This window comes from Macrosteles quadrilineatus, unplaced genomic scaffold (genome assembly GCF_028750875.1).
Source record: "Macrosteles quadrilineatus isolate MER2022 unplaced genomic scaffold, UCM_ALF_1.0 Scaffold_2__2_contigs__length_208266976, whole genome shotgun sequence".
Lineage (NCBI taxonomy): Eukaryota > Metazoa > Arthropoda > Insecta > Hemiptera > Cicadellidae > Macrosteles > Macrosteles quadrilineatus.
In genome coordinates, this window is record NW_026542595.1 from 26,142,219 (window position 1) to 26,159,360 (window position 17,142).

A 17,142-nucleotide genomic window follows, 5' to 3' on the forward strand; every position below is an offset into this window, starting at 1 on the left:
ACTGTAAAGTGTGCATGCACTTATCTATTGCGTTGGCCACTGAAACGCACCGAAAACAATGGCACCACTTAAGCAGTGTACAGTGTAATGGTATACTGGATAAAACTTAAACCATCTTGATTGAATTTAAAGAAAATAATTTAACTAGGGTATACTAAGTGGGAAAATGGTAGAAAAATAAGTTGAAGAATTTAACTATACTACATAAATTTAAGTTTTGTTTCTAAAAGGCCTATGAATAATAGATTTTGAACTACAGTAGACTATTTCTCATCCGGACACCTTTTAACCGGACATCGGTTTAACCGGACTACACTCGGCAGAAATTACATCTCTTAAACCGGACAATTTTTATCAGCATATTGGTTTAACCGGACTAAATCGGCAGGAAGTGGGCAGTACTGAAACGACTGTTCTTGTGGCAAAGATTTGAGATCACGTGTCTAAATACAATGCTCTCCTAAATTTAAGTCGAATATCACAGTAAACTGTCTGTCTTAACAAGTTTTTGGGGACGTCAGTTTAACCGGAAAACCCGTTATCCGGACTGGCCTCGGTCCCGAGGAGTCCGGATAAGAGGAAGTCTACTGTATTTCATACAGCAGATCTAAAGAACAGCATTATTCTCTTTAACGTCCTTTTCCTGGTGTGAAGAACAGCTATAGCAGCTAGGAAATAACTATAAACATACCTTGTCTTCTCCTTTCTGTGCGATTATGTCCTCCACATTGACATTATTGCTCTGAAATTAAGTAAATAAGATCATTATATTCAATCATATGATACCAAACAACTAAAGCACAATATACATGTGTGTAAGTTTTATTTTCAAAGAAACTATGTGCAGCTGCTATGTGATAGAAATCTAAGGTCTATAGATATCTTACAATTGTTCATCTGGGATAAAATTATTATATTTTTCATTTCATATAGTATTCATTTCCTAAAGCGGCTTTGCTTGTAAGACCTACATAGCTTGCAATTTAGAGATGCACTATGGTAAAAATCCAGACAATTTTTAATACGGATAACTTTATGTGATAACATTGACTATTGGATACTGAAGGTGATAGTTTGACTTACTTCTCTTTTTTAATACGGATAACTTTATGTGATAACATTGACTATTGGATACTGAAGGTGATAGTTTGACTTACTTCTCTTCTGCACAGGGGTTTTCTCTCAGCCACCACACGCCCTGGTCTTTCAACTATGTTCGCAAGATGACTCTGGAAATCAATTCAAAAAGATTAAAAAATCACAAATTCATGATAGTGATTTAGGTATATTATATTACAAATATAGACAATTATTTGGCCTTATTCACTTCCTACCCAATAGTCCAAATAGCAACTCTTCTAAGATCTAGTTAAGTTAGTTAAAGTTAGTTAAGATCTAGCTCAAATGCTGTGAAGGGAGTGTTGTCAGAAAACCACCACAACATGCAATCCAGTGTGGTGAGGTCGTAAATATTCCAGTGTGGAAACGCTCACTGACTGATGTTGCAGAAAAATACTGGGCTCCTATCTATATATATAATCTTTGGAAAAATCAGAGTGGGAACGCCGTACCCTCAAGTTCCCTCCTGCCCCAACCCCAATACACCATTGATGCAAGCATGCATGAAATTCGACCTACTGTTTTGTTTGTAGTTATAGTCTTCCTTGAGAAGTTACTGTATTGCCTGTATTATCAACCTTCAGAAGCTTGTTTTTACTTTTCATGAACCATTATTCGCAGGTACCCAACAGAGAGTGACAAAGTTTCTTCTAGGTGACACTGACAAAACAGTTCAAGATGTTCTCTGAGCTAGCTGACTGAGTGTGAAGAAGGCTGATTTGAGAGCTGGTGTGAGAGAGCTAGCTGATTTGTCCTGCTCTCATCATTTCAGTATCATGATTTAGTCTGTTAAATTTGCTTGGCTACAACAACTAGATTATTACTTTTTAACCCAGTAGAATTTTAATTCTAAGAGTATGCCTAAATACTAAAAACTGCATCCTCTTAAAAAAAGACAGTTATCCAACCCCTTACATTTTTGTGGATAAGACTAAAAATGTGTTGGACCTTTTTGTCTCTGGCACCAAAGTCTAGAATATGCATCACTAGCTAGCAGAGGTGCCCATCCCTCTAACAAAGTTTTTCAATTAAAAAATTATGAGGACAATTAAATAGTTGCGATGGATAGTTGAGTAATTTTGAAATTATGAAAAGGCCATTCTCATTATAGAGAATTCGGAATGGTCTTTTCACCCAACCCGGAAAAAAATTAGGTAGCTACAAACAAAAACCCCAAGACCAGGTGGCCGCTCGAGGAATGAAGAAAATAGGACTATTTTTCTCTCAGCGAATTGTACAAGAATGCTCTCTGACTGCATCATAAAGTCGTCATGACAATAATCCATGACTACGACATCATCTTGTCATTCGCAGGTGGTTGCAATGACATCATCATCCACTCCTGTGATCTCAGAAATATATAGATGGTCCCAAAGCTACCGCGAAGACATCATCATCGTTGCCTCCTGTTATCGTGGCTACATCTTGACATCCCCCGAGAACGTGAAGATCTTGACATCCCTCCCCTTTCTTCTAGGTTTACAAAAGACATCATCTCAGGCTCCTGAGAACGTGGCAATATCTTGACATCCCTCAGAGGTCGTAAAGACATCAACATTAACTCCTTTGATCTCGGCAATCTTGTCATTCCTCCACGTTTGCAAAGACATCATCATTGCCTCCTGTGATCGGAGCAATATTTTGACATCCCCGCTTTCATCCCTGGTCAAAAAGACATCATCACCATCTCCTGAGATTGTGGTAATATCTTGACATTCCTCAGCGGTTGCAAACACATTAACTTATCAATGCCTCCCAATATCTTGGCAATCTTTACATATCTCCGCGGTCGTGAAGATGTTATCATCACCTACTGTGATCTTGGCAATCTTGACATCCCCCCATGGCTGCGTAGCCACTAGCCAACATAACCACCTCCCATGATTGCAAAAATATCCTAACACCCCTCCACAGCTGCGAAGAAATCATAACTGCCTCCTGATAGCAGCTATAGTTTTACATCCCTCAGCGGTCTCCAATAGGTAAATATCATCACTTTCCATAATCTCATCAGTTTGTTAATATTTTTCTCCTGTGGCCACAAGGATATCATCTCCTCCTGTCATCTTGGCAATCTTCACATTCCCACCACTGCTGCAAAGACATCATCACCGCCTCCCGTTGTTGCGGCAATATCTTGATGCTACCCCGTCTTAATGCTAAGGTGGCGAAGACATTGAATTGTTGCAAGGAACAAATTTTAGTTATGAATAGCCAAAATTATGTTGCAGTGAAAGTGTTATTAAGGTGTATGGATTTAATAAAAACATTTTAGGGCTTCTCATAAAAAAACATGATAAATTATTAATGGCAATATGTAAAATAAATTTACTGAAAATCCCGTGGAGGCATTCATGCCACTGTCCCCCCTCTTGGCACCCCTGCTTACTAATCCTCCAACGCTGTCCAAGACGCTAATCCAGATAGAGCTGTCTGTGTTTTATTTATCTACATCGTTAGCGTGTTTTACATTATTTGTATGAGAACGGTTTTTACCCTGGTCTTGTTACTATATAAAATCAACCTTTTGCTAGATAGGATTATTAAAAGATAACACAACGAATGTACTATATAGGTTCAGAAGTGATGTTATTTGCACTATTTAGACTAGTAAAGCCTATTTTAAAGCCCTATTTGAGTAGTATTTACACAACGTGTTATTTCTCAGATATACTGTATTTTGTCACCTTTTCGCCACAGTCAGAGTCAAGCAAGAACACTGCACATCTCTCACACTTGAGTAGGTCTCGAGCCTCTGTCATGATCTTGGTCACCAGACACTCGAGGTTGTTCTGCTCCTCGAAGATACTCCGAGCCAAGTTCAACAGGATCTAACAGACATCAGTTGCTACTACACTATACAATACAACACTGCATACAATCTAAACGTAATATAATATAATTCATGGCCCCTGGACTATATTGTTAAGACAATACCATAGGTTTTTTTTTTTTTTTACATACCTCAGTCAAATAGTCCAACGAATACTATTGCACGCATCAGCTTACATGTTTCGTTGCGAAGACAAAATTTTCCAAAGAGCTTGCAACTCGTCAAAAACTAATTTAAAACACCAACGACACAAACACAAAAAAAAAATTAAAATGGTATGAATAAACAACAAACATTTTGTAGTGCGTGTTTTAATTGTTTTTTAGACGAGTTACAAGCTTTGGAAAATGTTGTCTTCCCAACGAAACATGAAAGCTGATGTGCAATAGTAATCATTGGGCTATTTGACTGAGTTATGTAAAAAACCCATTATTGTCGTAATATAATTGTAGTTTTACAATTTACACTTAAATTCGAGATGACTGAAACTGTTAGGAAATACTTTAAAAGAAACTAATGGGTAGTTTAATTAATTTTTAACTGCAGGCCTAATCGTTTTGATCAAAATTTTGATTGTGAAATCATATTTTTATTTGTTTCTAATATTGAATCTACTTCAAACAACACTTGAATCAATACATAGAGCACATAGTTTTACATGATTATGACATAGCTAGACGAACTGTGTAGTGAGGTTTGAAGTGCCCAGAGGAATTATATTTTTGTCTGACCTTTCCCAAAATGCACAAAGGTCATGTGTGTGATATTGCCAAGGCACTAATATAGTTGAATGTTTAGTAATATATACAATTAGTAGTAAATAAAAGAATGGATTACTTGATTTCTTCTGTATTCTTGAACTGACATTTCAAATAGCTGAGCATTTTGAATACTGATTCCACAAAAGGTAAGGTACCTTTGGAACACCTGGAAAACACAAGAGGTTATTATGATTTTTTTTTACAAGATGAGCGAAAAACATTAAACATAAGAAGTATATGTACGGTAGGAAGTTGAAAGGATGCCAAAATAGGAAGAGAGATGGTGGGAAAGGTCGGGTTGTTTTAGTTTATTTGTTTCTATTTTAATCAGTTACAACATACTAACCAAAATAAGTGCCAATTTAAGAACTATGGATAAAACTTAAAACTTATATTGATGAAAAAGTTTAATAATCAAAACCTAATCTTATAGTTTTAGTGTATCAGTGCATTTGCACAGGTTCCAATCAACAGATCCACCCACAACTGTTTGCTTTCCATGTGACGTTTGAACACATATTAATTGTTAATCCTACAAGTTAACTGACCAAACATGAGTTGAACATAACAATGCTTTGTTGATGAGTGAAAATTTAAAAACGTACGCTTTAAAAAAAGAACTTTATAAAAAAATGTTACAGTTTTTTATTTTTTTATTACATTGACATTTTTGATGTTTCATAAAATGTCCATGGTAACACAATATCTTTGGTGGTTTTGGTGGTTTTTTTTATTAATAAAGCATCTTTAGTGGAAAAACACGAAATTCTGTCACGACCATAGCAGACGTAAAAATGAATATTAAAATAGTTAAAGTTATTTTTATAAATATGTTTTGCTGGAAATACATTTAGTTTTAGGGCCATTTTACAATAAACAGCTCATTAAGCCTTTGGTAAATTTGGTCTTTCTAAAAAAGAAATCGTAAAACTAAAAAAATCTAAAAAAAGTTCAACAACATCTCTGTAAGTTTGTATAACTCCAAACAAACGAAAAATGAAACTTTAAAAATAAGAAAAAATGCCTAGAACCTATTGTTAACCAGATAAATGTTTGTGTCATGTTGCCCCCGTCCCAAAAAATATGAAAACCCATAATAATATACTGCAGAAACAGTATCTATGAAAGAAAAGGCCAGGGCCAGGGACATTAAAACGTACGTTTCAAAATTTTCACTTTGATTCTAACATTAGTTTTTTAATGTCACATCAAAGACACTGAACTTTGTGATTTCATAGTTATTTGAACGACAATGTATGTAAAAATCCGAATCAATCGACAACAGACCTCAACGTCCCTGTCAGTGAACTCATTGCATGAGTCAGTCTTGTTGATGATCTGGGCCACTCCTATGACGTCCCCCTCGTAGTTACATATAGGTACACACAGAATGAGCTTGGTCTTGTAGCCAGTCCTCATGTCTATCTCACTGTTGAACCGAGGGTCCTGCAACACATATATCACCCTTGAAGTTTTTTAAAGTTTAGGGAAGTGAAGAAGCAGCAGACACAAAAGGAACAGCATTATCTTAGTTACTGTAATGATTTAAGGTTATCAGTCTTGTTTCCATTCGTGGATTAAAGGTCAAATGCATTATATTGCCTTTAAGGACAACAAAATGAAGAACATCCTCTTGTAATTGTGTTTCTCCTTCTCTATCCTTATCTCACGTAATACAAAAGTTACAAAATATTTTTTTTTAACAAGTTTGGAATTTACTTAAAATTAAAGTATAGTTTTTAATGTTTGGTTCATAAGTCCATTTTAGATATAATATCCAAACAAGGTAAGGGTTGTTGACTCTTGAGGTGTCCAATGTTTTTCTCCATCCTACGGTGATTTATTGTGAGGAGGCAGAGTGATAAGTGAACATGAGGTCAGAGAAAGTAAACTTTATTGTCGTCGTAGATCAAATGTTCTTTAACAAATCTTTGATACAAGATTTATATTCATGATCTGGTTATTATTAGAGTGCCATCTGATTGAATGATAGAAATTTAAAATTAAGTTTTAAAAATGAATAATTAATATCTAGCACGGACATAAGAAAAAAAAATTTTATGGATCATAATCATACAGAAACCATGTCACTAGGCCCGAAGGTAGGCCTATAGGCCTACATGATTTCATTAATATTCAAATGGAACTGTCAAATATAGTCCAAACCACCTTTCATGGTTCCAAGTATAGACATTCTACAATATACATTCTCGCCAATGACGTCATTTGTTTATGTTTATGGTCCTTACCGTTTCTGTTCTAATATTCGTGGTAACTATAGCTTGAACTTTAGGGCTCTTTTGTTGGTGTGGATAGATGCAGCATGAAAATAATAGTTTTTGGCCCCTAGGGAGTAAAAACCAGCTGTTGTAAACAGCTGTAAATTTCGATTGTGGCAATCATATCGATCAAATTATTTATCGATTGTTTTATTAGGTAAGTTTTTAGCCTATCGTTGTTGATCGCTCGACATATCGATGGTATCCCAATCGTAATAGACGAAATAATTGAATCACTTATTAAACAGCTGCTTATAAGGATTAGCAGAATTGAAAACAAGCTGGAAGTTGTTTTGAGAGGTCCAAACAATTTACATGCAAATTATTTCGTTTTCTATCTTAGTTCGTTTATCAACGATGCGATATGACGAAAACCACACGGCCAAAAAGTGTCTCTTTAACCCTCGGCTTCGCCTCGATCGTAAAACTTGACTCCGGGTCAAAAAGAGTCACTTCAGGCCTTAGTGATAAATTATACTATTACTAGCTGACCCGTCGAACTTCGTATCGCCTAAGTTATAGGTTTCCCCTAAGACAGACCGATGGAAAGAAAGTACCGTTACGTTTAATTTTCAAGATGATCTCGTTCGCATGGCTCAATCACGTCCTGGTTGAAGTTCGTTCGCTACGCTCACTCACCTTTGGGTTGGAGCTCGTTCGCTACGCTCACTCACCTTTAGGTTTGGAGCTCGTTCGCTGCGCTCACTTGCCTTCAGGTTAGCTCGTTCGCTACGCTCACTCGCCTCCAGGTTGAAGTTCTACGCTCACTCACCTTTAGGTTTGGAGCCCGTTCGCTGCGCTCACTTGCCTTCAGGTTAGCTCGTTCGCTACGCTCACTCGCCTCCAGGTTGAAGTTCGTTCGCTACGCTCACTCACCTTTTGGTTGCAAATTAGCTGTTGTCATAAATGTAAAAGAAATAATAGTGCTGCACCCTGTTGGTAATCCTTGTAACTTTAATGCTATTGAACATCATAGAACAGAACCAACTTGTTTAATTGAAACAGCTGTTATGATTCATTAATTCCATTTAAATATGAGTACTCATTAGGTTAACATGGGAAACACCAGAGCCACTGGGGCGGAGCCCGAGAGTCCGATCAGAATAAAAACCACTTCAATGCCTAAAGAATCAGTGTACCAAATTTCAGCCTCCTAGGTAAATGAGAAGTGGGAGAATTAGTGATGAGTGAGTGAGTGAGTGTGTCAGTGAGGGCTTTGCCTTTTATATATATAGATTTTACATAAATGGGTTTCGTCATAGGTTGGCAAGTTTATTTTTTTAATTTCTGACACATCAGAAGATGGGACTTGACTTAAACGTTTATGTTCCAAATTATTGTACTATGTAATAAAAGAAAGATAAGTTAAGAAATCACAAACAAGTTCTTTTAATGTTTACTTTTTTAGGATGGATACTAACTTTTATTCAGCAGGAATTTCTTCGGTTGAAATGAGATAAACTGAACAGTCTCTGAAGTAGATGAAGTATACACTTTACAACTCAATTCAATGTGATTGCTGAATTAAAGTAAAAAAAAAAAAAAACAGTAATTAAAAGTCTAAATACCGGTACATCATTAATTTTTTTACACAGTTTATTTTCATTTTAACCTACCTTAAATTTATTTGAACTTTTATATGGATATCATTCTGTATGTAACAATTTGTATCATATTTTTTAGGACAGTAGAATGGTATTTAATAAAATTGTTTTACAAATATTTGAATTAAAATAAACAATATAAGGATATTTATATAGCACACTATGAGAAGAATTAGAAATATCTTAAAACCCAAAACACGTTTATAAGTTCTATTATTTTACCTGATTTTCAGTTACGACAGTGTGTTTTTCCATTTAAAACTTATAGTGATTAGGTAGTCTGGATTGTGTTTTCAACAGTGTTGGGGAAGCTACTTTTAAAATGTAGCTAGCTACAACTACTGCTACATTTCCTAAAAAGTAGCTTAGCTACAGCTACAGCTACAGTTCCGAAAGAAGTAGCTAGCTACAACTACAGCTACAATGAAATGTAGCTACAGCTACAATTTTAGCTACTTTTCCAAAGACGTTACTTTTTATTCCACGCACATTAGGTAAATGTAAAATTAATTTCAACTTCATTTTTATTGAACAAACATTTAAACAAAAAATGTCACATTAACTAACATTACTTGGAAAACAAATTATTCCTAGAGTGTATTTAATTTGTTGGCATTATAAACCAAACATTACAACAACAGAAACAAATAGTTGGGTGTCCCATCATATGAAGTACCTACTTATTTTTAAATAACTTATTGCATTATTTTGAAGCAACTTATGTAAATTTCATTAAGTTCAAAGGACACACAACCAAACTATATTTTAAAAGCTCATTTTATTTCTTAAATATAGATTCATTTATAGATGTCTTATATCAACAATTAAGACCAATAAAACTGTAAAACGATTATTTAAAAATATTTTTTGTGTTACAGAGCCTAGCCTACTGAAATTGGAGTTTATTGCCTTTCTTTTCTTTTAATGTTAAAAACGACATTGCTATAACTTTTAAACATAGTGATAAGTTACTTGTTCTATGAATAACACTTTTCAATGTCAAGAAATCGTCCTTTATTGTCATTATGCATAGGGCAAATTGTGCTTCAACCTAGTTGGTACAGAAAACAGTATTCAACAACTCATACTGAAATCGGCTTTTAATTTAAACATGTTGAAATTTGTAAAGTAACAAATTTGAAAATAACATGTAGGCCTACTTGGCTATGTAACAAGTTGGCTATAGTAGGCTTGTTCTTGCAAGGACTAAACAGATATATTAATAATAATTGAACTTGGAACTTGGTCTTAAACCATAGCATAGCCTAGGAATAGTCCTATACAAGAGCTGTTAGCAGGAGCAAACTATGCTATTTTTTCAATGTAAGTTTCATGTTATATGGGGATTTTTTCGTTACAATTATCATGTAGTCTAGGCATATCTTAAATCTCAAGTAATTTCCTCTCTGTTAATTTAGTAAACCTTTGAACAATCTTCGTAATCTAACCAAGGAAGGGCTTGTGATGATGAACCAATATCAACAGCTGAAGCAAAGGTTGATAGACCAGCTTTCTCATTATTTTAAGGTTTAGTGTTGGTTTTTGGTTTCCATTAAAACCCAAGTTGAAACACTATCGATGTAATAAAGAAACTAAATTGACTACTAATTTCCCTGTCAATCACTTGCAAGCATTCAATAGCTTCTCTTGTCACCGGTAACGTTTAAACGTCGTCTGCATCTAGTGATTTTATTTTATCTGAGTAATCATAGAGTAGTAAATTAAGGAAATTAGAGCCAAAAATGTGGATAACACTCATTTAATGGCCTCCATGTCCACACAACGTTGTAATAGGGAATGAAACGGCTGCAACCAGCTGTATGAAGCCAAGAAAGTAGGCCTTTTTTTTGAAAATCTCAGTTTGAAAGAGGTTGTTTCACGTAAGGTTGAGGTTATGATAAAAATCACTATCTCAAACAATGTTAATGTAGCGAGAAAAGTAGCTAAAATTCCGCTACAACTACTTTAAAAATGTAGCTAGCTACAGCTAAAGCTACAAAATCTTAAAAGTAGTGTAGCTACAGCTAACGCTACAAAAAAAGTAGCGCGCTACTGTAGCGTCGCTACTTGTAGCGCGCTACTTCCCAACACTGGTTTTCAAGCACCTCATGAACTTTGCCCTTTAACACCAGAGAAACAATAATACTTTGCTTTGCAAATAACACCTCAACATTCAACAAAACACTAACATTTAAGTTCTACCCTTTATCAACTGACAAATTAAAAGAAAAATAATTTAACTTGATAAAGGTAGAATGGTTACATTTTGTATGTTTTGTTATTTTACATAATTATTACTTCTGTAAATTATTTAAATATTTTTATCATTATGAGGTAAAATATATGTCTTATAATCTTTGTATCACTGTTTGATTAAATTAATAATATAATTCAATAATTACATTTAATCTTATCGCCGAAGTTTTACTCTATAAACATTGTCTGTATTTAGCAGCAGCCATTAGAGAGTGCTTATCAGGCACCCAGTACATTTTATAATTTTCAAAATAGAACAAGCCCATGGCAAGTTTTTATATTTGAGTTTATATTTGACATACTAGTATTTCTCTACCTAAAACAAACCAATTTGGTAGTTTCTTACGCAATTGGTGTATGTGTAGTTTTGGTTTTCCAAAACCTCAAATTGGACTTAAATGGAATAAATTTAGTAAAGCATGGCAGATTTCATCGTGCCACTATATATAAAGGTTTTCTTCTATAATTTTTAGCATTTAAGCAATTGATTGTGCAATTTATGCAAATATAATACCATGTACCTACGATTACAAAAGCTGAACAAGTGAATGGAAACAAAAATATTATGAAACTAGGTCAGGACATTTTGGATTCACTTTCTTCATCAATACTTAATGATACATATAACAAGATTCAATCACTTCTATAGTGGTAAGGAATGTTACCTCATAAGCATTCTTTATGTTGACAGGCTGCTTGGTCTGAGCCACGGCTCCTGCTACACCTACGCCGAACGGTATCCTGATCTCCTCAGCCTTGGCTTTCTGCACCGCCTCGTCCAACTCTGAAACACAAAACACAACAAATAACTTATCAAACACCTTGAGTAACAGATTATGTGCGTTATACCATTGACTATTGGATACAGAAGAATAAATTGATGTATGCCGCTAATGCATTGCATGGTTACAGTAGTCATGTTAACCAACCTACCTACTGTGAAAAAGCTATCAACTGGAGTTGATGACATCAGCTGTCCATTTTGCTAACTTTTAAACCAGCTGATTTTATAAAGAAAAACAGCACTGCTTAGTAATATCATAGATTAAACATACTCCTAAGTATATTTGTCATCCTTATGGTATGGATCAGCTGAAAACGAGTTTATTGTTATTTCTGTCCGGTGCAGCTAGTATCGTCTATTCGTTTGCAATTTGTTTCTTGTTATTTCAGTTATTTAAAACCTCGTTTAGCCAAATACAACGATCTGAACATAAACAACAACTCGTCCTCTAGTTATCTAGAATTTATGTGGTATTCCCATATTCAAGAACAAATGATTAATTATGTTGTTTACCGTTTGCCTGGCTCTTGATGAATTTAGAAGTTTACGCTCTATGTACAGTAAATTTCGCCACAAGTGTGGCCATAGAGCGCAAACTTCTAAATTTCTCAAGAACCTGGCAAACATAAGGTAAACAACCTTTCTCTTTTGATGGCTCATCTACAGACCAAGACCTTTCTTTAGACACCTCTACCGAGTTTCTACGCCCAGCCGTTCTCTCAATTTAGCTATGACAAAGAAAAACAGTTTCAAATCAATATATAGATACTTGTTGCATATAAATAGCGTTAACAGCTGTAGTAGGTATACAATAAAAAAGGCGAACACATTTTTGAGGAGTAATTTACAAAAGTAACAAACGCTCGAAGTTTAAATGTTTTTTTTTTTTTTTTGCTTAAAATGGTGCTATTAAATGAAAAAAAATTCATCATACGGGCTTGCATGCCTTCTCCCCCATCTACCGATCTAGATTTTGTTGGGTCAATAATAGTCACTTTAGGACATATAAATCATTTGTAGAAAAACAAATGTTAATGCAGATCTCTTTTTTTCATGCATGTTTCAATACAATTAATTTTGAATGTTAGCTCAGCTATCAGTGCAGATATATTGTTCTTCTACCGGTATTCTATGTTTATATTTATTTTTGAAATATTTATTGAATTATTTAGTGCATGTTAATATTTATCTATTTATTAATTTTCCTAGTTATTAGTAAAACTAATTTACCAACCTTTGTTTTTTCATGTACTTGTATTTTGGAAATGTATTTATTTTATCTACCCCTTGAGGGAAAAATTCATAAAAGAATGATGATGATGATGATCATGATGATGATGAATAATTTGTACAATTGAATTCAAATTGCTAAGAAATATCTCAAAACAGTGTTTAAGTGGTACTAGTTTGACTCCTGTTTACGCTGTATTAAAATATTAATATTGAAATCTAAATTTTCAAAGCTGAATATTATCTGAATAGGGTTGACACGTTATTCATATACTGTATAATGCTATTGCCAACGTTGTTTAATTACTTATTGCCAGTGATGAAAAATATAGTCTTGCTAATTAAGTGTAAGTTGGTATCCGAACTGGAGACAGTTGCCTCGTCAGAAAAAACATAATTTTGTTTTTATTATCTTTATGGTTTATAATATTATTCGCATTTAAATTTTTAAGTTTATAAACGAGTTAATATTTGTTGAGTTAAGTTTGTTAATATTGTTTATCCCTTGCATTCAAATTACATGACATCTATATAAGAGAACGAGCTTATGGAATAATAGTACATGGCATTTGACGATCACCTGTTCGACAGAATTACAGGGTTACACAAAGGATTTTAAATGCTACTAGCTGTTGTACCCATGCTTCGCAACGGAGAGGACACTGAAGCGAAAAAAAATGATCTTCAATTCTGTATTCTGTTGTATAAAATAGTTACCCATTCCCCTTTGGTTTCAGAAACATAACTCAATTGAAACTCTTAGTTTGAAAAAACTATCTTTCTTTAAGGCTAGGCTAACTTATAAGGCTACTTAGTACCAATTATATGAGACGCTGATGCATTTATGGAAATAATGTACCCACACGATTAAATTATCAAATGATAAGTAAATAAGGAAAAATAATCGCACAACATAAAGCACTGTAGTAAAGCAAAAAAAAAAAAAAAAAGTTTATATTGATTTCACTTAAAATTAATGTATTTTACCGTTAGTAGCTAATGAGCTTTTTTCCAAGTTCAATCTTTACCTGCAGATCAAAAGTGTGTATATATCACTAATAAGCAAAAATAAACTAATGGAATGCGTGTATTACCTTTTGTTAGAAAGCCAACCAATATTATTGTTAATCAGGGCACAAATTTCATCAATTTAAATGTAAATCAACAACATAATACATAACAGTTATTATTTTATCTCATTCCATAGTTCAAAACGTGTATGTATTTGTATTAATTTAAATCATTATTTAAAACATTGAGTAAAGAAACATAGTTACATTACAGATATTTAATAGATTTTAGAAACAAAAGTGAATTGCGTGCAGCTTAGTTTTGTGATATTCTCCATAGTCAAATTAAAGCAGATAAAAAAACCGAATGTGAAGTAGATGATATAAGAAAATAAGTAGTAGCTACCTCTGGACAGAATAAAAGTAGGTGTAATTGAAATTTAGTTTGTAAATTGAATTAAAACACAAATAAAAGTGTAAACATTGAGTCAGTTAAATTTTTAAAGCTGTACCAGTATCTCTTAGTTTTTAAAACCTATTAAAATCCTGATCCAGAAATTTTTTATCAGTTCAAATTTGTAAACAAAAAGCTACCATATCAAAAAGAATATACATTGTGATGATCCTTCTGTTTCCATGAAAATAAGTATATTTTCATAAATAATTTAATCAAACTATTCTCATAATCATAAAACCTTAGAATCTTGGGAGCAGAACCTGTACCTCTTAACCTGCTGTTTGAACTGTCAAATTATAGTATTTACAGCTGACTTCAATTAATACTTTTTACTATTTACATTCTTCCAAAATGTAAACATTGAAACTTTGGAAGCCCATGGCGTAGCCCAAGGGAAATACAATAACAGGAATAGGCCTGTCATTATATTTCCCTTGGGCTACGCCATGGGCTTCCAAAGTTTCAATGTTTACATTTTGGAAGAATGTAAATAGTAAAAAGTATTAATTATATGTTAACCAGGTATATAAGCTACCTTCATACAACATTTTATTTCAATCGGTTCAGTGGTTCTAGCGTTATTAAGTAACAGACAGACACACACACACACACAAACACACACACCATCTCATTTTAGCGAATTTCCCACATAGGGAATAAGCTATTACCGTAGTACTCATGGTAAGACCTGGACCCGGGACCGATTTTTTTTCGTTTTGAGGTCCCTAGAGGCCAAAAATAGCATCCGTTCAAATTCATATATATATATATATATATATATATATATATATATATATATATATATGTCCGTTAGCGCGATAACTCGAGCAAAAATGATCCGATTTTGATGAAATTTGGTACAAACGTGTAAACCTACGTTTATTCGAACGAGTTCGCGAACCAGCATGATCGGACCATGGGAACGGGGGTTTTTTTGGGGGCTTTTATGGGGTAAAAATGGGTTTTTCCCATTTTTGACCCAAAAAACTTAAATTTTTGCAATTTCTTTCCAAACTATTTTGTAGAGCTTAAAAAAAAATAATTTAGTATATTGAAGCGTTATAATGCGCCTAATGGTTACGGAGAAAATTCAAAAAAAAATTTTAATTTAAAATTCCCATGTTATTCTTATGGAGGATAAGTAAACTGTTGTAGTTTGCTTATTTATCAACATATTTTGCCCAAATTTGGAAAATGTTTTTATTTTCTTACTAACCATTAACATTTTACATAAAAAAACACTTTAACCCTCCCTGTTGCAGCAAACCTAAGTATGTGTTAAACTGATTCGATTTAAATAGGGAATAAATGTGATATTTTTAAGGAGAAATTTTAGTGTAAATCCAATCAGGCAAATGGAAATTTGCTTAGTCTGCTGGTTTGCTGCGGCGGGGTTATTTATATATTAGTATAGATTGTACGGTTAAAAACTTGTTTCATGCTACCAATTTTCTTAAAAAAATTTCTAGTTTTATAAATTTTTAGGTACATTTTGTTTATCCAATATTTAAACTAAAATAATTAATTAAGGTAAGTAAATACTTCTTGCCGAACACCATGTAGAATGGAAAATGAGCTAATTAGAGTCTAGGATAAACCAAGTTTATCATCAACTGCAATTTACAGTAATTGGACTTTGAATGTGTTGAGTCGGTGGAGTTAATGTTCAAGTTGCCCTACAATGCTACAATTCAGCAAACCCCCGCGGATGATTCTCTCAGATGCAAGACCTAATACATTTCAAACATTATAAAATATAGTAGATACTACTATGTCTTTAGACGTAGTAGTAGCTACAGTATTTATATTACAAGTGTAGTAAGAGCGTTGTTACATCACGCAAAAACGCATTGTTAAAAACGCTCTTACTACATTTGTAAGGTAAATAGCTATTAATATTTTTTTACTTAGTAAAGTTTTAATGAGTACAAGAACCAGCATGATCGGACCAGGGGAACGGGGGGGGGGGGGGGGGGTCTTGTGGGGTAAAAATTTGTTTTTCTCATTTTTGACCATTAAAACAAAAAAATCTCAATTTCTCTCCTAACCTTTTTAAGAGCTTAAAAAACAAATAATGTAATATATCAACGAGTTTTTGTGGAGTTTTTGGTAACGTTGAAATAAAAAAAAAATTAATTCCAATGCATGTAATTCTTATGGATAACATTGTAAAATGTTTTAGTTTGCTTGTTTATGGATATTTTTTAATCAAACTTGGCAAATTTATTTATTTTATACTAAGCTATACATATTTTACTAAAAAACACACTTTTTTGTTTCCCTGTAGCAGCAAACCTAGGTACTCGCATTAGGTATATAATGTTATTGAAATAGATTTAATTAAAAATCAATTCGGGCAGATGAAAATTCACTTAGTCGGCAGGATGCCGCGGCGGGGGTATTTATTTGTCCAAGTTGTAAGTGTAATAAAAATTGCCTGTTTAACAAATTCGACCAAAAAAACTTGATCAACGGCAATCCAATAGCGTTTTCTAATACTTATAATCAATGGGTAATGAGATATGAATTGTTTACACCCATCGCCGGAAATAAAATGTTGAAAACTCATGTAGCCTATAGAATGGTGACGATCAATTGTGCATAATGGCATTTATTTATTTATTAAGAAATAACTCATCCATGAAATTGACAGCACATTCTTTTAAATCTCTAGTCTTTGTGGTTGTAAAAGAAGGACAATAAGCTACATAGTAAACAGTAATAATAGGCTAAAGATAAAACATTGTTGACAAGATGTAATTGAGCTTGTGGTTGGAGTAAACAAACACCCACACTCCCTGACATGCCC

At 33.6% G+C, this 17,142-nt stretch overlaps 1 protein-coding gene across 1 annotated transcript in view; it reads right to left on the reverse strand.

Moving 5' to 3' along the window:
• Positions 1–17,142, reverse strand: part of LOC128984747 (cGMP-specific 3',5'-cyclic phosphodiesterase) — a 266,127-nt gene that overhangs the window by 39,534 nt on the left and 209,451 nt on the right. Inside the window, exons 7-12 of the mRNA XM_054404093.1 lie at positions 11,518–11,636; positions 6,001–6,159; positions 4,790–4,879; positions 3,807–3,950; positions 1,158–1,229; positions 692–742 (exon numbers count right to left, since the gene is read on the reverse strand). Of these exons, the coding sequence (XP_054260068.1) occupies positions 692–742; positions 1,158–1,229; positions 3,807–3,950; positions 4,790–4,879; positions 6,001–6,159; positions 11,518–11,636 (635 nt within the window). The remainder of the gene's footprint in view (positions 1–691; positions 743–1,157; positions 1,230–3,806; positions 3,951–4,789; positions 4,880–6,000; positions 6,160–11,517; positions 11,637–17,142) is intronic.